The 23,015-nt window shown below is 36.0% G+C and overlaps 1 protein-coding gene across 4 annotated transcripts in view; it reads left to right on the top strand.

Moving 5' to 3' along the window:
- CYRIA (CYFIP related Rac1 interactor A) overlaps positions 1–13,858 on the top strand; it is a 56,041-nt gene extending 42,183 nt beyond the window's left edge. For 3 of the 4 annotated variants that reach the window (XM_034060364.1, XM_034060362.1, XM_034060365.1), the window contains 9 exons: positions 1,924–2,045; positions 3,673–3,778; positions 4,839–4,975; positions 5,060–5,137; positions 5,409–5,525; positions 5,620–5,699; positions 7,727–7,853; positions 10,418–10,488; positions 11,703–11,844. In XM_034060364.1, coding sequence (XP_033916255.1) covers positions 1,924–2,045; positions 3,673–3,778; positions 4,839–4,975; positions 5,060–5,137; positions 5,409–5,525; positions 5,620–5,699; positions 7,727–7,853; positions 10,418–10,488; positions 11,703–11,766 — 902 coding nt within the window. In that variant the 3' untranslated portion in view covers positions 11,767–11,844. Of the gene's footprint in view, positions 1–1,923; positions 2,046–3,672; positions 3,779–4,838; positions 4,976–5,059; positions 5,138–5,408; positions 5,526–5,619; positions 5,700–7,726; positions 7,854–10,417; positions 10,489–11,702 lie in introns of all 4 variants that reach the window. The other variant, XM_031043933.2, reaches the window with a different exon arrangement.
- The last annotated feature ends 9,157 nt before the right edge of the window (positions 13,859–23,015 follow it).

The raw sequence follows: 23,015 nt of genomic DNA on the forward strand, positions 1-23,015 counted from the left end.
ACTGTACTGATAAATAGCTTACTCTTTTATGTCTTAATATTCACTTAAAATGTTACTTTATTTAACTTATATTTAACTATTAAACTATAGATACTGATTTATAGGTGACACCTGTCTTCCCTTACTCTGTTGTTGAATGATATGTAACTGTTTAGCAAGACTGCTTTCTCCATTAAATTCAGAAGCATTTACTGTTTTGTTTATCATAAGGTGACAGACCCCTTACTGTGTATGAATGAGATTTCTTGCCGCTTGGGGAAAGAACCAGTCAGTAACACTGTAAACTTAAACTGACTAATAGATAGGTTCAACAGCTGTGTCCCAGCTGGGATTTTCCTGTTAGGGACAGTTTTTCCCTTTGCTGCTACTTTCCCTTGCCTTTTTTTTTCTTTTGTTTTTGTTGGGGTTTTTTTTGTAGTTATGTCAAGTATTTTGGTTATAAAACCCAGCTGAGTAAGCCTGGCTTATTTTTACTTTCACTTGTTCTGTCTTTTAAACAAGATTAGAGAAAACTTCCATAGTGAAACAAAAGTAAAATCAGATTGTTTCATGTGCCCAATCTCATTGGACTCACTGTGACATAGGAATATAAGACAGATTTTAAGTGTTAGTTTCTTCAGAGCTATGGACATGTAAATCTCAGCCATATGTCTCATTCATGCAAGGTCCCTAGATAACTTGAGACATTTAAACAAATTATCCTAACCTGAAATGTCATGGACAGAATGCTGCTCTTTCCATACAGTCCAAAGTGAAGTGGTTCATTTGTTTCTAATGGGAGGTGGGTAAATGAATACAGTTATGTTAGATGGGTGGGAAACTCTGTCTTATTTCTTGATGACAGTGAGAAGATTAAATAGGAAAAGTACTTTTAAAATTTCTTGTCTATTAATGTTGAGGATGTATGCAGTAGCCCTTAATCAGCATGTTTTGAACTGAAGGTATCTCATTGCCTTTAATTCAAACAAGTAGTCCTTAAGTCCTAAGATGCATCTTCAAAGTATTTTTTTCTTCCACAATAATCAAAGTTCTATCTTTGCATGCAAATACACATTTAAATTGAAAGAAAAAGAAAGTGTCTCTGTAGAAATCTTCCGGGACAGCGATTCTTTCTACAAATACTGATTACAGGTCTATATGTAGGTCGTCCAGTCTTTAGTCAGTGCCAGTTGTCTTGATGTTTTAAAGCAAGAGAAGGTAGAAGATGTCTAGCATATTGATGTTCTAGGGACAACATCACTCCCTCGTGTGACACTGCTGTGAAAATCCCATCGGACGGGAATTGAATGGGAAAATTGATCTACTTCCAAATGTCGTTTCTCTGAACAATAAAGGTCTACAGGTCACTCCCTCCCTGAAAACTGATCATTGACAGAGCTGGATTTATTTTTGTAACAGGAATGATCTCTGACATAAGAAAAATGTTTATTTTTAGCAATACTGTATCTGTGTTATACAAAAGGAGAAATAAATTACTCTTGTTAAGGAAGCCTGGAGGAAAGTTAAAGTGGCATAATATCCCACTGCTCCATCCTCTGTAAAGCTGATTTTATCCCCAAGCTGCAAGAAAAATTAACAACTCTTTGTAATTGAGCTGTAGAGCTCATGAAAGAAGAACATTTTTACTGAAGGATTGATGCATTATCTATTTCCAAGTAACATTGCTTTATGATACTGCTTCACTTTAAAATGCTGTGTTTTGAGAAGAGTCATTGTGAAGCAGAGTATACAAAAACTGCAGAAAGCAGAAACTTGGAGGTTAGCAGAATAGCAGTGCAGTATAATTGTATCGTTTATAAAAACACATCAAAATGAGGTTACACATAGTCAAGCTGGATATGATGTTAAGTAGAACTGAGTAATCTTGCCATTTGCATTGCAGCTACCTTTTGACTTTGTGCATTTTGCTTTTCTATTTCTTAGATGCACAGCCCACGGATGGAGAAAGGGAGGTATGGAATCAGATCAGTGCAGTTTTACAGGACTCGGAAAGTATGCTTGCAGACCTTCAGGCGTACAAAGGAGCTGGACAAGAAATTAGAGATGTATGCTTGTTAATGACAGTTCTTTGGATGCAAAATCAAGTAAAACTCAGTGTGTTCCTTGCTACTGTTCTGTATCCAAGCATGTTCTATGAAATGTTACGATTTAGAATCATAGAATGGTTTGGGCTGGAGAGGACATTAAAGTTCGTGTAGTTCCAACAACAAGCCATAGGCAGGGACACCTTCCACTGTAAGAAGTTGCTCAAAGCTTCATCCAGCCTGGCCTGTAACACTTCCAGGGATGGGTCAACCACAATTTCCCAGCAGAGCCAGTTCCTATGCCTCACCACACTCCCTAGTGAAGAATTGCCTACTTATATCTAAGCTAAATCTACCCTCTTAGAATCTAAAGGCAGTAGCCTTTGTTCTATCAATACATGACCCCATAAAAACTCCCTCTCCACTTTCTTGTTGGCCCCTTGAGGTGCTTGAAGGCTGCTCTAAGATCTCCCTGGAACCTTCTCTCCTCTAGGCTGAACAACCCCAACTGTCTCAGCCTTTCTTCACAGGAGAGATGCTCCAACCTTCTGATCGTCTTTGTGGCTTACTCTGGAACGACTCAAACAGGTCCACGTCCCTCTTGTGGGCCCTAGAGCTGCATGCAGTACTGAAGGTGGGGTCTCAGGAGAGCGGAGTAGATGGAGGGAATCACCTCTTTGTTGAACTTCATGAGATTCACCCAGGCCCATCTCTCAAGTCTGTCTGAAAACTCAGAAAATTTATTATAGGTTATGTGCACCACTGAATACAAAGACCTAATTTTTTTTAATTATTTTTTTTTTTTACTTCTTAAGCTTACTGTTAGTTATTACTATAATTTTTCACTTTCAATAGCACTATTTCATATGCCTCATATATCTCATGGTCGAAGTCAAAGTTGAGGACGTGGAAGAAAATACTCAGATGTCAGAAATACACTATAGAAGAAGTTGAAAATAGTATTCTGTGTGAAATAATGAACCACAGTAAATTATAACCTTACATCCACTTTACAAGCATCTTATTCTGTGAAACTGGTGCAAAAGTGCTATTTTGAAGTTTTAACTTAAAATTTAAATATCCAAGGCCAGGTTGGATGGGGCTTTGAGCAACCTGGTCTTGAAGCTAGATGTTCTTTAAGGTCCTTTTTAACCCAGACTGTTCTGTGATCCTGTGGTTTTTCTCAGCTAACCAAAGTTTTTTCTGCATCAGCTTCACAGTTACTGTTAGTGTGAGCTGTTGGTTACTCGAGAACCTGAATATGTTAAAGATTTCAAAAGCATAAAAACCTTTATAAAAAGCTATCTCTGCAATCAGGAATCAGACAAAAGGTGTTACCTGATGCTTCTACAATAGTTTTGCTCCCAAAACAATATGTTAAAACATATTTCTGTATATAGTGGTGTACTGGAATGAATAATCTTAAATCAGTGCATTATGGGGAAGAGGAAGGATGGAAAGCATAGTATTTTTTGGACTTAGTAATTTTCTGTTCCTGTGCAGTGTAATTTCTCATCATTGTTCTATGTTTTATGGTACTTACTTTCTAAAATAATGTGGTCAAACAATCCCAACAATCCCAAACCCCCAAACAAAATTGCTTGTTATTTATATACCACAGTTCCTTACAGTAATATTTTCATTTCAGGCAATACAAAACCCCAATGATATCCAGTTGCAAGAAAAGGCATGGAATTCAGTATGTCCTCTGGTTGTAAGGCTGAAGCGCTTCTATGAGTTTTCACTCAGATTAGGTGAGTCCTGGCTTAGTGTGTCTATTAGGTTACTTTATATATAAAGAAATGGGAAGCTTCTTTTTCCACAGCCTTTTAAAAGGTTGTTATTATTATTTGTTTAATATGAACAGACATTTAAGTGCAATTAAATTTATCAAGGCATATTTTTAATCTTAATTTGATTTCAAAATCACCGCAGTTTGTTAATTTGACACTTAAAATAAGTCTGTATTCTCTAATTAGAGTACAAGCAAAGAATGCAATGAAACTGTGTCAAGTTTTTCTCTGGTGCATGTCACTCTGCATTTCACTGTTCCATATTGTACTGATGGAATTTATTTTTCTGTAAATTGGGTACTTCAGAGTTTTAAAAGTAATGTAAAACAATAATACTTTGAGATATTTTAAAAACAGGGATAATAGGATAACTATCCCAGGGAGAAAGGGTATTAATAAACTCTCTCACACAGTGAAAACACAAAGTTTTACACTGACTTTTTCATCCCTACAAACCCAAAACATGGTGTAATTACTCCTTGAATTAGGACTCTGGAAGAGAACCAGTATGCAAAATGTATGTATGAAGTGGGAGAGCTCCCAGTGCAAGGAAATTCTTCTACAACATCCTGCTTATTAATTTTATTTTTTGAGTTATGCTAGTAATTATAGCTGCGGGAGCTGAATTACATTGCCATCAGTGCCTAAGAGTACACTTTTAGTAACAGAGATGCCAGAATAATCTCTATACTGAGTTAATGGCTGATTGGGAAAGATGAAAGATTTTACTATCTCAATGCAATAAAAATGCTTTCTCTAGAATTTTTGATAGAGAACCCAAATAAAGGGTGATAAAAAGGAGAAAAGAGCTCACTGGTAAAAAATGGAGAGGAAATGGCAGAGAGCCTGAACAGGCAGGTATCTGACTAATATTTCTCATCTTAGAATAGGAAGAAAAAACATTTCCATTAGGGTTCTGCATGTTTGGAGGGTTCATTCCCTTCAAACAACCTATATTTAGGTACTTAAAATGTGTCGTAATGTGGACCGAATAAAATTTGTGCTTCTGATTTTTATTCAGAGAAAGCCCTGCAGAGTTTATTGGAGTCGTTGACGTGCCCACCTTATACTCCAACTCAACACCTGGAACGGGAACAGGCTCTAGCGAAAGAGTTTGCAGAAATCTTACATTTTACTCTTCGTTTTGATGAACTTAAGGTTAATAAAATCTTGTAATACATGATGGTTTTTCCGATGTATTCTGGACTGAAACTGATTATTTCCTGTTTTTCTTTCTCAAAGATGAGAAACCCAGCAATTCAGAATGACTTCAGTTATTACAGACGGACAATAAGTCGCAACAGAATAAACAACATGCATGTACGTAAATAAAATCTGATCTGCTGCTCACACTGAGGTATTTGTCAGTGTGCATTTATACCATTTCTGGTAGTGTTTTTTCTTTTTATTTACTAGCTGTCATGTTCTGTCCTTCACACTGAGAGTTAATCAGCAGTTGAGGTGAAGCATATTGAGTTGAACTATTCATGCAACAATCTGCTTGCTGACATGAGCATGTACTGTGCCTTTTTCCTGCTGCCAGCAAGATTTAAAGAGTTCTGCTGACTATTTTTTCTCATGTTTTCACCAGCTAGACATTGAGAATGAAGTAAACAATGAAATGGCCAATAGAATGTCCCTATTTTATGCAGAAGCCACACCAATGCTGAAAACACTGAGTAATGCAACTACACATTTTGTATCAGAAGTAAGTAATGGGGTAGAAAAGGTCTATCACAGACATGCTTGATTTTAAGGTTTATTGAACCTTATTGAACCTTTGCTGTTTTTTACCCTTCTAGAACAAAACATTGCCAATTGAAAATACAACAGACTGTCTAAGTACTATGGCTAGTGTTTGTAAAGTCATGTTGGAAACACCGTAAGTTTTACATTAAATCTTGTTCTTCTTGTGTGAGAGAATTTTGTATTGTATTTTATGTAGACACCTGGGATGAACACAGTTTTTTCCAAATGAATTCCTTTATGTATGTCTTAAGCTGCTAGCACCTTTATATACAAAGCTTTGTATAGCATTTATATGCATTTATATACAAAGCTTTGTATAGCATGTGTATGCATTTATATACAAAGCTTTGTATATAAAAGTGTATTAGAAAGCCTTGCCTCCTATTTTAACCACCTAATAATATTTTTATGAATTTTAATATATTAATATTTTAATGAATTCACTTTTGTTAGAGGGAGCTTAACATGGGCGGCCTGCCTTTCAACAAAAGGTTAAAATAGTGTAATAGGCTTCAGCGTCTGTGTCTTCTCTAACAAGGCCTTAGGCTGCCTACTGTTTCTTGTTTGCCCATGCTGCTCACTTACTAGCATAGATAGGGGAAAGATTTTGGCTTTTTCAAGTAGTGCTTCTACAAATTATGCACATAGCCTATTTTAAAGATCATTTGAGTAGATCTTGTTGGGATGCAGCCATTTTATTCTGGGTATGTGAAAGTTCATCTGTATAGAAACTGTACAATTGTGTTTGCATCTATTAGTGTAGATAGAACCAGTGGGCTTGCTATTGTTTGGCTATGCAATTTAGTCAAGTGCTTTTTAGGTGAGATGTTTACTTAAGTAGAAAACACATACAAGATAGTCAAGGTAGTCTTCTTGTCTTTGAATTGTTTGTTCATGGTGCTATATAAAGGGCAGAATTCCTGAGGTTACTATGTTTGTTTATGAACGTTCTGGAAAAGTGTATGTAGGTAGTAGGACTCATCTCTCAATCCCAGGGCAACCTAGTAACTGAAGAGCAATCTTATGTGTCAGTTTTTTGCAAAAGTAGAGAAACAGAGTTGTGAGTCATGTACCAGAAGGTTACCTGATATTTAGTTCTGGTTGTGGGCTAGTCAGGCATTTTCAATATCAAAATATCTGTAGCCTTTAAATCTCTTCATGTTATGATGCTGTGTAAGAATAAAAGTTGTTCTAAGCTGAAAGGTAGTACAGTACAGATTTTAGTATTTTAATGATACATGTAAGTGAAAAAATCAAGTGTTATATTGAAAATCAGTGAATGACAGTAGACAAATCTGTGTATTATATATTCTAAATATTAATTAGAAGAAGTGTGATATTTTCTGGTTTTTAGGATTTCTAGTTTTCTCTGCTGTAGGTAATGTTTTCATTTCCTGATGATGGTTTCAGGGGTTAGAGCCAATAGGGGCTTTTAACTGAGCCATCCATATTCACAGAATCACAGAATCCCAAGGGTTGGAAGGGACCTCGAAAGATCATCTAGTCCAACCCCCCTGCAACAGCAGGGAAACTTAGAGTACATCACACAGGAACTTGTCCAGGCGGGCCTTGAATACTGAAAAGTCAAAGAAAAACTCCTTAGAATTAGTTCAGTATAGTCCTGTTTTATAGGCCTCCACATTTTAGATTTTCAGTGATCCTGGATTGTTGAAGCTGCCTATAGACTTAGAATGAGAACAATGACTATGATCCACCAAGATGAAGTCCTGAATTTACAAGCTGCTGAAATTAGATCCCACTTAAACCACATCAAAGTAGAACTTTGAGCAAAAAGAGTAGCTTTCCTTGAAGGTCCCAGTATGTTGTGTTTATGATGTTAAACAGAAGTATGATCCATCTCCATCATGTGTCATGAATTGTGGAAATCTTCTGTGAAACCATCTTAGATGTCTTGCTGAAGTGAGGATCTGAACTGTGAAAGGGGTATTGGAAGAGGTTTACATATCTTCATTTGCTTTCTAACCATTCTTCTAAATTTGCTAGGACTTAAGCAATTCAGAGATTTTTAAAGTCTTACTAAGATGCATCTTCAACCTTAAAATACAATTTTAGTTCAGATTTCATTTGCTCATAGTCTTAATTTGTAGAATTGTCTGGTACAAAGTCAAGACTGTTTCTTTTTTATGTTCTGTTTTCCAGAGAGTACAGGAGTAGATTCACCAGTGAAGAGACCCTTATGTTCTGCATGCGAGTAATGGTGGGAGTTATTATTCTGTATGACCACGTTCATCCTGTGGGAGCTTTCTCAAAGACATCAAAGATTGATGTAAGAGTGATTTTTCTGTAATACTCTGTAGATTTGAGAAAATTAGTCTACAGCTCTTCTTAAACACAAGCTTATGTCTTTGTATAAATCATTTTAATTACTTTTGAATGGCAATTTGGAATTTATGTTCACCTGCATACTTATATATATATATATATATATATATATATATATCAGCTAGTTTGAAATTAAAATAAAGATCAGGGGTTTTGTGGTTTTGTTCCAGATTTTTTTTTTTTGTATTTTCTTCCAGACACAGGTACTCCTTTTTCTGTTATCTCTGTTTTCCTGCCAGCTATATGGTTACACTAAAATAATTTTGTATTATTTTGTATTATACACCTACCCTGGAGTAAGTGCTATATGGTCATAATTTTTTATTAATCACGTAATTTATTTATGCTGAAATGCTCATCTTTGACAGTATTCCTGCCATAAATAAGCAGATACTCAACATTGTCTTTGCTTTGTCTGAAATCTGAAGTAAGAGAACTGAAATGTTACTGTTGTAATGTTGATAATGAGCCTTCAGGTTTAGGTTTGGCATAAGCAATCACAGGGAAATCAACCTTATTATTTAATTTCAGATATTGCAAGCACACACACAAAAGTATTCTTACCTTTGCTACGTGTTTTTAGAAACCTAAAGCTCATCTTTCAGCAGAAATAAGCTGTTATGAAAGAAAAGATGCAAAGTCTTTCCCTTTACAAGAAAGCCTACTTCAAAAGAAAATAAGTTATATATCTATGTTATGACATTCAGTCTTTGTTAGCATTTTTCATGTGAAGATATTTTACCACATCTCCTCTTTGACTCTGTTTTACAGAGGGAAAGATATGTCACAAAGAGGTGAATTGATTTGCTCAAGGTCATGCAGCAGATAGAGCCTGGGAATTAAATGCAGACTTCCTGACTGCTAATTCAATCTCTTGCCTACAGGGACAGCACAAGTAAAATTTTGATAGGACCAAATATATAATGTGTGTACTTTGTCTCTCGCATTTATCCTAAAACTCTGTAACCTTAAAGGAAAGTTAGCTAGGTGCAAATGGAACGCAGGAGATGTATGAATCAGTTTTTAAAAATTATTACTTATCCCAAATCTTAATTCACCTCAATAGTTTAGTGATTCTTTTCTAATAAAAAAAAATCTTTTAGTATTTCAGCTGATCAGTTTGTCTTATTATGAAAAACAATTCTTTTCTCCAAACTAGTCACTTCTTGGGGGCTGTTTCAAGAGAATTGCAGGAACAGTGGAACAGATTGCCCTTTCCTTACCCTTTCAGGACTGGAGACTCTATTTAAAGCTTCTCTTTTTTGACTGTTTTAGGGATTCAGATTCTAACAAAACCAGAAAAGAATGGTTTGAATTTTTAGCCCCTTTGCGTTAGTCCAGTTTAGGCTGATCTGATCTGATCTGATGGGGCATGTAAACCTGTTCCGAGCGATGTGAATATAGTCTTGAGTTTTTCTAGTTCAGGAAAAGTAACAGTCACTTCAAAACATGTGCTGCTACCTGAGAATTTCATCTGTTCCACTAGTTGCAGAGTTGGTTTTATCTTTCAGGTAGATATGAGCCAACAGAGCAGGGATCAGGGACTGTTAGGCCAGCCATTGTGCAGGAGGCTGAGCTACATTTTCCACATAATTTTTATTGGCAAATTCACAGTTCCTGTCTTCAGTTAGGTATTTCATCATCCACTTCCATAATAAGGCAAGTTGCTCTTTAGCTGCAAAGAACATACTGGCTTTTAGATTTAACACTGTGATGTGATAGGAAAATGAGACTTTTAAGTAAGATGGAATTAATCTAGACTAATTTCTCATTAGCTGTTACATATCTTCTTAGCAATGGGAAGAAATAGGTACTTCTGGAGCATGAGTCATGTATGAAAGTGTATTCTGAACAGGATAAAGGAATTTCTTATTTCTCTGTACTGACTAGACTGGGAGTTCTACCTCTTATTTTTCTGCTTCATTTCTCTCTTTGTAAATTTGGACAAATTTCAGCCTGTTGTACAGTCTCCACAAAGATGTTCATTCAATGTGGTGTTTAAAATCAACATCATGGACTTTTATCTCAGATTAAATTCATAACCATTAGTTATGAACAAAATCATAAGTTATCACCAGTTAGGTTTACAGCTGGAAACTGAATACTGAAAATTACTTCCTTGTGTGCAAGTATATATATAGAAGTCAAAGTTAAAACATCTCTTTGATAGTTGCCAACAACGACAGGGAACTTGCTTGCCCTTTTTTTTTTTTTTTTTTTGCCTTATATCTGCTGTTCTTGATAATTTTTATGTTTGAAATGGAGAAATTATGTTAAAGATAAAATATATGTTTGTTATCTACAAATGCTTATTAAAGTAGATTACGTTTTCTCAAAATTTAGCATTTTAACTTAATTTTTAGTAAGTTACGATTTTATTATATCATATAAAGCAGCATTAATATTCAATAGTGAAAAAAACTGCCTGTGTATGGTTAAATGTTTCCTTATTTTCAGCTAGTGCTATTCATATATTATTGTTCAATAGTGGCATGCTTCTGTTCCCAGATGAAGGGATGCATAAAAGTTTTAAAGGAACAACCACCCGACACTGTGGAAGGGCTTCTGAATGCTCTCAGGTACGTATGGAGTAATTGTTTGATTCAGCCATAACGAATTCCAATTTACTTTTTTTCCAGATCTCTTTATATTTAAGACTTTTCTCCTTAGAAGCTTGATTTATTAAGAAAATTGTCCTTTCAGGCTTGCTTCATCAGCTGGGGTTTCTTTTGAGTAATATTCATTTATGTTTATTTCATTTCACTTCAGTAAGCAATCACTATTAATAATGGAACTCATAATATCCTTCTTGTTGAAACTTAAGGCTTGCTTTATTGCCTGAAACTTACCTAAAGAGGTAAATATGCTTTATTATATAAAATACCTGAGCAACTAGAACATTTAGAAGTATATAATTTATTTCTCAGATTCTTGATAATTCCCTTCTCTCTTCACCTTTTAATATGACCCTGTTTGTTTGGGTTTTGAAATTAGAGAAAACAGCAACCTAAATCCTAGTCCTGTAGCTAGGTGTTTAAGGTGCTGTCTTGGGAAGGAAGACACAATGGTCTGACTTTTCTTAAGCTGATACAGAAGTCTTAGTGCCAAGTTTTTCAAAGCTGTACTGAATTCACTAGCTGTTGAATTCTTGAATAGAGTGAGAACTCTACCTCCATTATTTGCTTATTATGTTTTTTGAATTAAAATTGATGTGGAGTTAAATCGTGCAGGTATCAGGCGTGTTTTGGGCTTACGTGGTAATCAGTCAGCCTACGAACATAAGCAGTGGAGAATGCTTTGGCTTAAATGTAAAAAAACTCCACACTAATGCTTTTCAGTCCTCTCAGGACATTTAAGAAAGCTGTTTAAAATTAGGTTTACACACTATGCCAAAATACAGTCTAGATTCCTGAGTCCTTTTGTATTTACCCTGTTTCTTATGTATTTCCATGATCTTATTTCTTTTGAAACTTCTAACTGAAGGGAAAAAAAGGAGATCATTTCAACCCAGAATGATGACAGTGGCATAGATGGATGGCAAGCAGCAATTAGGCAGGGTTTAGCCACAGTTCTCCACCTAGTAACAGGGACTAATTTACTGCAAGGGGTATATAGAAGATAAAGAACAGCAGACTATTAACTGTTATTAATTCCAGTGATCAGTGATGAGAGGAACATGTAAGGTTTTCTTTTGTGTAATTGAAATACATTGATTTCAAAAACAGGTACTGAAGTTTTCAGACTCTTCTAATCCCTGTTCATTTTGTAAAATGTTTTAACTTGTTATTTCTAGGTTCACTACGAAACACCTGAATGATGAATCTACTTCAAAACAAATTCGAGCTATGCTGCAGTAGTGTCCTGAGACAAGTAGATGTTTGTATTGATCACAGAAGATGTGTATGTTTACATAATTTAATACAGTTTGATGTTAATACTTGTGTGTATTTACATAACCATTTCCTTCACATTGCTAAAATATATGAATCTGTTCATAACCTGACTGACTTTATATAGCACAGCCTAAGTTTTTATGCCAGCCTTTATCTTTGACTTTTAGGATACTTTTTTACTTAGATACTTCAACTACTACAGTTTATCTGTGCATTTTAATCCTCAAACACCTCTCTATCAGCAAAGTAAGTAGTAGTGAAGACAAAGTAGAAATCAAATAAAGAGAAATGTCAAAGACAACACAGAAAATCAAATTGAAAAATGGAGAAATTTAATGTAAGGGAAAGTAAAATTCATGGGGTATGCACAGTTTTTTAGTCAGTTAGTTTATGAATAGGAGAATACCTAAATGTTCATCACTCTTATAAGATACGTTGTCTTTCCTGTAAAAAGTGGAGATCCACCTAATTTTAAGGCCTATATGCTGGCTGGCATCCAAAAACCTATTGCAAAGAGGTCATTTTTCCTTTTTATTAAGTATAACTTGTACCTTTCAATAATTGAAGAAACTAATATCCTTTTTCAGGTTCAGTATAAATAAACATAGAAAGTGTTCTAAGACCATCGCTAGATTTTGCAAATTCTGTATAATTGTATTAGATTTAGAAAGGAAAGAGAAAATGCTAATGCCTTGACTTAACTAGAAATAGTTTATCAGTGTAAATATACAATGGTGAACATTATGTCTCAGACAGGTCTACTTAGTAAATAATCCTTTTGCTGATACAAACTGGTATAAAGCAGAACACTCTTCCGTAGCAGCAAATTTCCCTAGAGCCAAATTGGTGTTAGAATAGGGATGATATAAATAAGTTTTAAAAGCTGAGCTGGTCTAAGGGACATCATCAAGTTCCTTGATAGTATTATTCATTAGATAATTCAGAGTTAACACAGAAATACTTGTCAGCTGACAGCTCTCCACTGGTTTTCAGTTGGATGTGATTGATAGTTCAAGGATTTGAGTTCCTTGCCAAGTTGTTTGTTCTTACTTTTTAGTAATTTTTCCAGTAAATTGAATACAAATACTTTGCCAAAAGCAGCAAAGTGCTCATGCTCTGTTCAGTGTGTCTTCTGGGTGGTCTGCCATTGCTGTAAATATTCTTGCAGAGGTCACGTTCTGAAAACGTGTTTGATTTTGTGTACTTTGCTTGCATGTATGTGTGAAAACTCCAGTGCTCGTGCACAGATTCAGAGGTGTATTTGCTTATTCCTGTGTATGTAGGTCAGGGTTTGTGTGCTCTCACTGGAATTTCCATGCATATATCACTTCTAAAAACATTACCTTAAAACTTTGAAGATGCATTTGGTCTGCTGAAACTTGTCTGTGCTGTGACAGATTGAGTCATTTAACTCAGTCCTTAAACAGTATTACTATCGTAAGTTCTTTAGAGTAGGGATTGCCTTGGAGTTTATTTCTGAGCAGAAGGAGAGCTCTGAGTTTTCTCAAGCCTGATCAGAACACTTAGGTGCCAATGTTAATATGTGTTGTGATACTGGACAGCACTGCAACTCCAGCGTTCATGTCATATCTGCAGTTGTAGCAACAGATCACTATGTTGTCAGGAGCAGAATTAGAAATCATACTAGGTTTTGGGGGGTTTTGTCTGGAAGCAGTGATTACACTGCTTTTTCACAGTAGTAAATCCACTCTTTACAAGCTCCATTTTTAATGGGGGACACCTAAAAATATGTAGGGGACAAGCCTGCTTCGTTCATAGTCATTTACAGTTAGGTAAATCTAGGTGGATGACAGTTCATTCTATTGAGCTTTGGTAACTGAAATTAATACATGCTTACCTGCAATTATCTGTCAAACAGTGAAGTCTTTAAGTAGCCCAGAAGAAAGCTATTTGTCACTTGTATAATAAAAATGTAAACCTTAAAGCATTCTGTGAGTTGTCATGTGCTGTTAGCCGAAGTTACTGAGTTTCTTTGCCTGCTCTGATGTTTTTGTACAGGAGTTTGTCTGAAATAATAAAAAGTTTGCTACAGTAAGTATTGCAGCTGTCTATATTTAGAGACAACAAAAACAGGTTGAGAAATATCTCTTTAAAGTTTTGGATCTGATATGTAGTAGGCTCAGCTTTATGTATCCAGTTTATTTAAAAAACATTTAAAATGTTTCACTTGTATGCCACAACAATATAACCTCACATCACATAATTCCTGGCTTTTTTTCTGATGATTCTGTACCTGTCTGTCATCTTGACCTGGGGAAATTGTTGATACTCTTTACAGAGTAGAGGCCGTGAATCCCTTCTATGATTTTTATATCAGTCATACTAGGCTGTGGTGGCCATCACAGGTATTTATAATCAGTAAGGTTGTCAGAGGATGATTCATTGAACCCTCAAAATAAGTGCAAAATAATTGCTCTAGGAAGAAGAGCTATATAGACTAGTGGTCAAAGTTACTGATCTCCATTTTATTAGTGTTTCTTCTTGACTCATCATTATGCAAGAATACATATTTGTAATATGATAAATATTTGAGACTCATAATGTCAGCATTTCAGAGTGGGCATAAATGGCTGTTACTCATTTGGGTCAGAATAGACCTAAAGATTTGCTTGTTTTGTGGTGGAAGAAAATATTGGTTTAGTATGGTATGAAATTGAAAGACTAGAATTTGCTGCTGCAAACAAATGAATGGGTTTGAGACATAATTTATGACTTCTAAGCTCTCTGCTGCTTCTAAGTGGCTGTCATGAAGGATAGTTACTAAGATTATATTTACTGGTAACATCACTCAGATAAATTATCTGATGTTTTCCATGTCTACTAAAATTTACAGAGCAACAAAAGATCTCCTCTGTATTGCTTTCTGCATTGTATTTCACAGAAGATTCAAACTGAAGTGTAAGTAGTATATAAAATGGTTTGCATTCTTTTATTTATCCCAAATTAAACAAAGTAGGACATAAATTCCTCATACAAAATGATCTCTCTTCACCCTCCCCCGTTTACTTCTGGAGAAGTTTAATGGAATCAGCATATTCCTACAAAAATACAGTGTCAGTTAGGTGGATGCACATTTGGGAAATACTGCATAATTTTTTCATGCCACATCTGGTTTTGGCCAAAACCAGCAGAGAATCATGTCTGTTTAGTTCTTGGTCTGAGATCCTTCTGAATTGCAGCACAACCATCTGGTGTGTCAGCATGACCTCACACTTTGTCCTGCCTGCAAAATTCCTGGTAGTGTTTTCTGTCCTACCCCCTGGGTCGTTAATGAAGATGTTAAATAGTCTTGGTCCTGGTATCAGCCATTGGGGTACACCACTAGTGACTGGCCTCTAGATGGAGTTGGTGCTGTTAATCACAACCCCTATGAGCCTCACTCTTCAACCAGTTCTTGGTATACCTTACTGTCTATCTTGTCCATGTTTCATCAGTTTATCTTTGAGGTTTTTATGGGAGGCAGTGTCAAAAGCCTTGCTAAAGTCAAGCTATACAAGCCTTCAGTGACACTGACCAGTTCTCAGCATTTGTTATATGCCATCAGGTCTCATAAACCTGTGTATGTCCAGATTGTTTAAATGTTTCCCTAACCTGATCCTTCTTCACAAAGAGTAAGTCTTCACTGCTTCAGACTTTCTCTCTGGTCTCAGGGGCCTGGGATTCCTGAACGCAAGTCATACTGTTAAAGACTGAGGCAAACAAAGCACCAATTTCTTTACCTTTTCTGCATTCTTATTCACCAGGTCCCATACCCAGGCACATATTTTCCATAGCTTTCCTGTTGCTGCTGATAGCCTTCACATCCTTTGCCAGATTTAACTTCAGAAGGGCTTTGCCTTTCTTTACCCCAGCCATACAAGCTTTGACAGTGTCTTCATCTTCTTGTCACTGGTCCCACTTCCTGCAGGCTGTATCTTGTGTTTGAGTTTAGTCAGGACCTCTGTGTTCATCTATGCAGGCCTCTTGCCATCTTTTCTTGTTTTGTGCTTATTAAAAAGGACTGTTCTTGAGCCTGGAGCAGATGCTCCTTGAAAATAAGACAGCTCTCCTGGGCTTCTCTCTAGGGCTGTATCCCACACAATTCTTCCAACCAGGTCCCCAGACAAGGCAAATTAAATTCCCAAATTAAATTATTCCTGGATATCATCCTGTAGGTAGAAATATGCTTTTAAAATTGCACGTGTTCTAGGACTATTAAAAGTGGATGATACTATGAACATCAGAAGTCAAGATATAAAAAATCTTGCATATCCAAAAGTTTGCTAATTGTTGCAAATAGTTGGATTTTTTGGGTTTGGGTTTTGTCTTTTTTTCTTTAAGAAGTAGGACACTAAGTACTGTTCTCTTACCTGATGCAAAATCACAGAATCTACGAATTCACACCATGAAGTAGATTAAATAATGCAGTGGAAGCCAGTGAACAGATCTAGTATTTTAACTTAGTAGCATGTAACGCTTCCTAATGAAGGTGAATTCCTCACTGCCACATAATCCAAACTCTGCAAATGCAAAATTCTCTTTCACACTGATTTGAAGCAAATTTAATTCAGTTGATTCCAGTGAAGCTGTTTCTGATTGACATGGGTGTAAACAATACCCTTTATCTTTTCTCAGTCATGGCCTTTGACCTAGGTTACTTATTACTGAGCAAATTGAGTCTTCTGCTAGTGCAGATCAATGACATAATATGATGATCTTGCAGGGATCTCTTTTGCTTGACTGCTTTGAAATTAAAACTGAAGTGAACAGTGAGGTAGGTGCTCTATAAAATCAGTAAGTGTATACTTAAATAGACCAACCAAGCACTAATTCCTAGTTCAAAAGGCAGATATATAATGATTTTTCAACAGATCTCAATTTGGTATCCAGCTGGCATTAATATAACTCCCTTGTCTTGGATATTCAAGCTGTTGATGATGAAATATGTAGACTTGGATGTAAGAATTTGGCATACATACTGACATTTTAAAATTGCTAACAAAACTTCAAGGTTAGAATATTTGTATGTGTCTTGGATCAAAATTGCTGTTACAGCTCATGATTGTTCTCATTCTGATTCAGCACCCCCTTTAGTGAAATCCTGGGATTTAAAGAAATTTTCCATGGATTTTGGTGATGTGTCAAACAGCTTCTCTCTTACTGGCTTGAAAATTGTGAAAGAGTTTGTCAGTCCCATCTGGACACACAAAAGAAGTTGAAAGAGGACAGTGGAAGGTGATCATCCTCAACTGGTTTAGATTATACATGAATGAAAAGGGGGCAAAGCACGAAACGCGACATGCAGTCACCATGCAGTTCAGAAGCTATGCTGTCCTGTGGGGTGTGGGACATGGCGATATCTGAAGGTCAGATAATGTTAGATGGACAGGGAACTTCTGAAGGGCTTTGATCAGGAAATTACCCAAAATGAAGAACCCTGTCTCTTTACAGACCAAATTTTAGGATGCCGTGGTAGGAGGAAGCTTAAAGACTCTTACTAACCTTACCTCCCCTTTTTGTGGCAGCAGTAGAGTGCTGTGCAGTGCTGCTGCCTGAGGGTCCACCTCAGACTGTAACGTCTACTCTTTGGTGCTTTGGTGTGAGACAGTGCAAGGTGGCTTACTTAGCTCACCTCTATGCATCCTCCATCTGCCTTCTCCTCTTGTTAATGGAGTCTTCCCAGTGGATTCAGAGAGATGGGAACTGAACCTCATTTTGGTTGTATTTCTGAGAAAGTTATTGAAAAAAAGTGGTATTATTTTTCAACAGTAATTAAGATTTGACAATTTCAGATACATTTCTAAATTGACTGCTATAGTTTTATCAGATTTTTTTTCTCCCATTAGAATTTTCTGTGCAGTTCATATTTGTGTCTTTAATAAACTCATAATAAAGAAATGACAGTGAAATATGCTAGTTCCATGATTTTTTTTGTGTTTGATTTAGTTTAGGGTGGCTGGGAAAAACAATGTTAAAATCCATTTCATAGCTTTCTTTTTGTGTTGCATACAAGGGTGGGATTAATTATAGGCACTTTAACTATTAAACTCAGGCTCAAATAGCATACAGCATTTTAATAGAAAGCTTCCCAAACAAGATTCATTACAGTGGACTTGAATTAGGTTTCTTAATTGAACTTCACCAAACAGGTATACATGGTTCCCGTTACTGAGATACTGAATATGTCAATGTAACACTGAAACAGGTATTGCATCTCTATGAGAACTTTTAATTTGGAGGAAGAATTGTTTTATCTTGACAACCTAATTAAAGGATTTTGCAGGGGTTTTTGTTAATGTGGATCAGATGATATGTACAATTTATTCTGATCTGTTTTGGATTCCACATACTAAGGTATATGTTTGTAGTAATATATATGATGTTTGTACAATGAAAGATTATTTGTAACCACTGGCATACCCAGTTATTTGCAGCTGTGTTTTAAAACTACAGGACGAATGTCACATTTGTTTTGTGCAGTCTGTCAGAGTGGCATTTCCTTTATTAAATTTGGAGGCTTAAAAAGCTAATGAAGATTCCTTTTGTTCAGTGGTTTCATATTCACACTGAGACCCACTGTTCTAATTATATGTTGCAAAACTATAATTACTTTGTGATATGCAAATAAGTCCTTTTTTTTCTTTATTTTTGTCATTCATGATCTAATTGGTCAGATTTTTAAATAACACAATCCAGTGTAGGTTAAATGAAGTCAGAAAAAGTACTCAAATACATGCTATCTGAAAATTAGCTTCAGTTATTTTGTTGAAAAGTATTACATCTGAGATTATTTTTCAAACAAGTATCAGTAGTCCTCCTTATTTTATATATATTTTTCATAAATAAGAACTGGGGTTTTACTGTTACTACCTGAATATGTAAGTACTTTGAATCAAGAGGTGTGGTGTAACTAAGAGAAGACACCAGTTTTGATGGAGTTTGACACAGGTGCCCAAGCCGTTGATCACTGTTCATGCTGGAAAGTTTGAAATTCTTCAGTTCTTTCATACTTCCGAAAGTAAAAAGAAAAAGTCTGTCCTCCCTGACCCCAAGAACAATTTGAAATGCCATACTTAATAAAAATCAGCCAGTAAAGGCTAACAAGCAAACATTTGTGGTTTTTAGCTCTGAGAAGGACAGGCTTCAATTTAATTCAATTATTTTCATGCCAGGTAGTAGTGGGGCAATTCCTGTGTAAAACAAAAGGCCCTGAAATAGCAGGGGTTTGGCTTAGTGGAAAGTCAGTCTAGGATTTTGTGTCTGCTTGGAAAGCTCATTTCTCCTGGGGCATTCATTCAATTGTATCACAATTGTATTAGAAGCTTCTGCTGAAAGAACTTTCTGAGACATCTTTTATTGACTTCATGGGTCAAGAAGCATAAAAATGAAAGATGTATTCAGGACTTTGCACTCATGGGTCATTTACCTCCCTGATCTTGAAAGCACATGGTCAGAGTACTTGTATCAGAGTTGCAAAGCGAGATTCTCTCACCTTCTTTTTAATGGCATTTTTTTTTATTTGGCATTTTTTTGGCATTTCTTCTCAAAATCAGAACATATATTTTTGCCTCCATTTGAAGCAGATGAATTCTGTGTTCACAGCTTTGTTCGTATTGACCTAATAGACTGTGTGAAGCGCAGACTTTTGAGTACTGCCTACCACAGACATCTAGAAAATACAGGTAGCAGGTGTTCTAACCTTAATTTTCACTTGACATTTCAAGGGACATCACTTGAAAAACCCATATGTCCTATGTGCAGTCCTCCAGAGAGTATAGACAGACAGACCTACTGCTAAAGAACCCTCATTATTTCTTCAGCTTCTATGTCAGGGGGGCCTGAATGAGTCCCCAAAATGCCTCTGTCTCTCCATGGTGGAGATCCTGGATTATTACTTTGAACAACTCTTACACTGATCACTAGGAATCTAAGTGTTCCCAGTGCCTGCATGTTTTTGCTTTGAGCAATGTCTTGTGCTATCCTGTACTGGGATTTCTGCAACAACAATAGAGGCAACACATGCAGCAATATAAAATAAATGACTCGTTTTTTGTTTCCATATAGTTTATCTGTGAAGATATAATTCAATGCCTGTTCAAGTCATTAGTCTTCAAATTGTCAACAAACAAAAAACCACAAACAAAACCCCTTCAGTCCTACAAGTTGTAACTTCTTCTTCGTGTGCATTAATAAATCATCTTTTCTGTCTAGTAGCACTCAGCTAGCTGACAGCATCACTAGCAATGCTAATTTCCACAACAGGGTTCAGCAGTTCAACCTTACTGGGTTACTAGGAACTCTTTTGACTTGCTGTCTTTGGTCTCTTCCATCTGTATCCACTTTGAATAAATGTCCTCTAAATATTGTGTTTTAAAACATGTTACTTTACCAAACATGAGGCTTGTGCTCTGCCACGGCAGAGTTACACAAAATTTCCTTAGTAATATCTGAGTGTGAATCTGTTGTAATTACAGGAATCTTCACAGCTATTTTTCATTACCATAAATAATTGTTCAATTGGATTCAATAGGTACTCAAAAGCATTTACATCAGCAACAGCATGCAACAACTGATAAAATCAGGACTGTATTATCACAAAGACTCTAAAAAATGTTGCTTACAAAATTGCAGCATTTAGTAAAATAAAGAATAAACAGTAAATAATATATGTTTATATTATTCTAAGTGTCTCCTTGCATTATAAAATAAATGTCTTCACTGTTTTAGGCCTGTTATTGTTTGCTTTTTTTTGAGATAGAGTGTTTGTTGATAGGATGGTGTCCAAATGTGGATTCTAGAGCACACAAAGGGAAGATCTGCTCTTGAAACCACTCCAAAAGTTTTGCTCATCTAAGCAAAGTATAATAAACCTTCACCTCAGCTGGAGGTCTCAGCATCAGAACAAACCACTGTTCAATAACAGCTTTCAAAGACATGTTGATATTTTGCATTTGAATCCACTTTACAAACTACTGATGGGCAAACAGCTAACGTAAAAGAATTTAAATTTGTTGAGTTTTAACTTGAACTGCATTCAGTAAAAACACTGCATAAATCGTGGCTGACTTTGGACTAGGTTTAAACTGACTTTTAATGATGACCTTTATTTCAGTGACAGATTAAAAGCAAGTAAAATTATGGTTCTTTTTCATTTAAAGCTTATTGTGATGGTAGGAGTGAGAATTTGTCTGAATGAAGTCATGGGACTGGGTCATTTACCAAGACTGAATTTGCTTTAATTATCTGTATTTTTCCCCGAGACTTAGTTACTATCAACTGTTCTGACATGCAGAGATTCTGACAACCATGGGCAAAAAAGTCTAAGCTGGTGCAACACTATTAATATAGGTGTCCTAAATGTAAAAAAATAGCTTTTTGTCACATATACGATATGTTGCATGAGACACAAGTCCGAAATGTGCTATTTATACATCATGAAATGTAAGACAGCATAGAGAAGGACCAAATTTGGCCCTTAGTTTAATCTTATTAGGCATTTTAATTTTTCTTGGTTTTCATTGCAAGGTGGGGCTCTCCTTTATTACCAGTGGTACTCTGGAACCTTTTTTTTTTTCTGTACTTATATTTCACAGAATTTATTTTTTTTCTTCCAGTCAGATCTGCTTTTGTCTTATAGGGAAATAACATTAAAAGACCAGTCTGTTATCTCATGTTTCAGTTAAGTCTAACATATATTTGCTTAGGGGTAAAAAAGGTTGAAGAAAAAAGGGAAATGTCAAAAATGAATAATAAATGGTGCATAAACAGAAGCAGATTTTGTGTGATATGTTACCTCTGATAAACTTGATAATGTTTCCCAAATGTGTTGCCTTGGTTCAGATCCAAATCTACTGGTCAGATTGTATGTGCTATTTTTAATTTTACTGCTTAAAAAACTTTACATCATCTTGTAGGAATTCCCTCCTACTGCATTGCTGTATCTAGTTATTTGTAGGTTGAAATTCATCTTAATATAGATTCATATAAAACATGTGTTACCACAGAAGCAGCAAAAAGATCTGGGTGGGTAAAACAAGCTGGATTTGCAAGGAAACTCTTTTTTTCTTATTAATGAAATATGTTTTCCTTTGAGGTCACTTTGCTGTTTGATATTGTAGACTCCAAGGTCCTTCCATTCAGTAAACTCTCCTTGCCCTTTAAACAGTGAAATCAGAACATGAGAGGCGAATACAAACAACTAGGGACAGGAGGACTGGAAATGTTTAGGATCTACAAAAAGCTTCTAGAACTTGGCAGTGAAACTAAGAGGTATTGCAAAGGAATTCAGCTCTTTGGAACACTTAAACCCAGAAATTGTCTCTTATAGGTACTGCTGCACTGACTTAGTGGAGTTACTCTACTCTAGATTGATAGTAGTGGAGATATTTTACAGAAGGAGTCTGTGGAATCATGAAAATCATCGGGGAATAGAAAGGCTTTCAATGGCACATAATACTGGTAAAAGAAAACAACCCTCATAATTGAAACCTTTGTAGTGTTGTTGGTTGGTCTGTCAGCTAGTGTATTTTCACAGTTTTCCTATAGCAAGTACTAGATGTGCTGCAAGTAATGTCCTTAAATATTGAGTTTGTGCTTCAGTGCCCCAGCCTTAGCTAAGTGTTTGGAGTAAGTTGGGCCTGATGAACTTCATCATAAGGTATTTGATGAGCTGGCTTAGCACAGACTGTAGTTACATGTAGGGGGGAAGTGATGCAAGTGCCTGAGTTTAAAATTCAGGAATTAAAAATAAGAGCCCAGTTAGAAAATGGGCCATGTCAGACCATGTCAAAGCAGTATAGTTTCCTTACTACAGTGAAGAAGTAGCAGGGGAGAAGGAGCAATTTTCCTCTGTGCACTATTAATACTACCCCACACAGATTGCACAGATTGCCTATAATTATCTAAAGAAGTATGGTCTAGATAAATCTGTTACAAGGTAACTAAAAGCCCTTCCGTGAACACAGACACTCCAGCTGTGCAACTGTATGGGGCCACAGCACGGGTGTGAGTTCCGAGTTTCTTGATGCCTGACATGCTTCAGTAGCACTCCATACCCCAATACCCAAGAAGGTCCACCTACAGCTCAAGTCTTTGCTATGTCAAGTGTGACAATGCAGTTCTGAAGACAGAGAAAGAATGAGGATATGGGTATAGACAAATCATACCTGTCAACCCACTGGCCAGAAACTAGACCAGTTCAATTTCTTAGTAGT

Source organism: Melopsittacus undulatus, chromosome 3 (assembly GCF_012275295.1).
Source record: "Melopsittacus undulatus isolate bMelUnd1 chromosome 3, bMelUnd1.mat.Z, whole genome shotgun sequence".
Classification (NCBI taxonomy): Eukaryota; Metazoa; Chordata; class Aves; order Psittaciformes; family Psittaculidae; genus Melopsittacus; species Melopsittacus undulatus.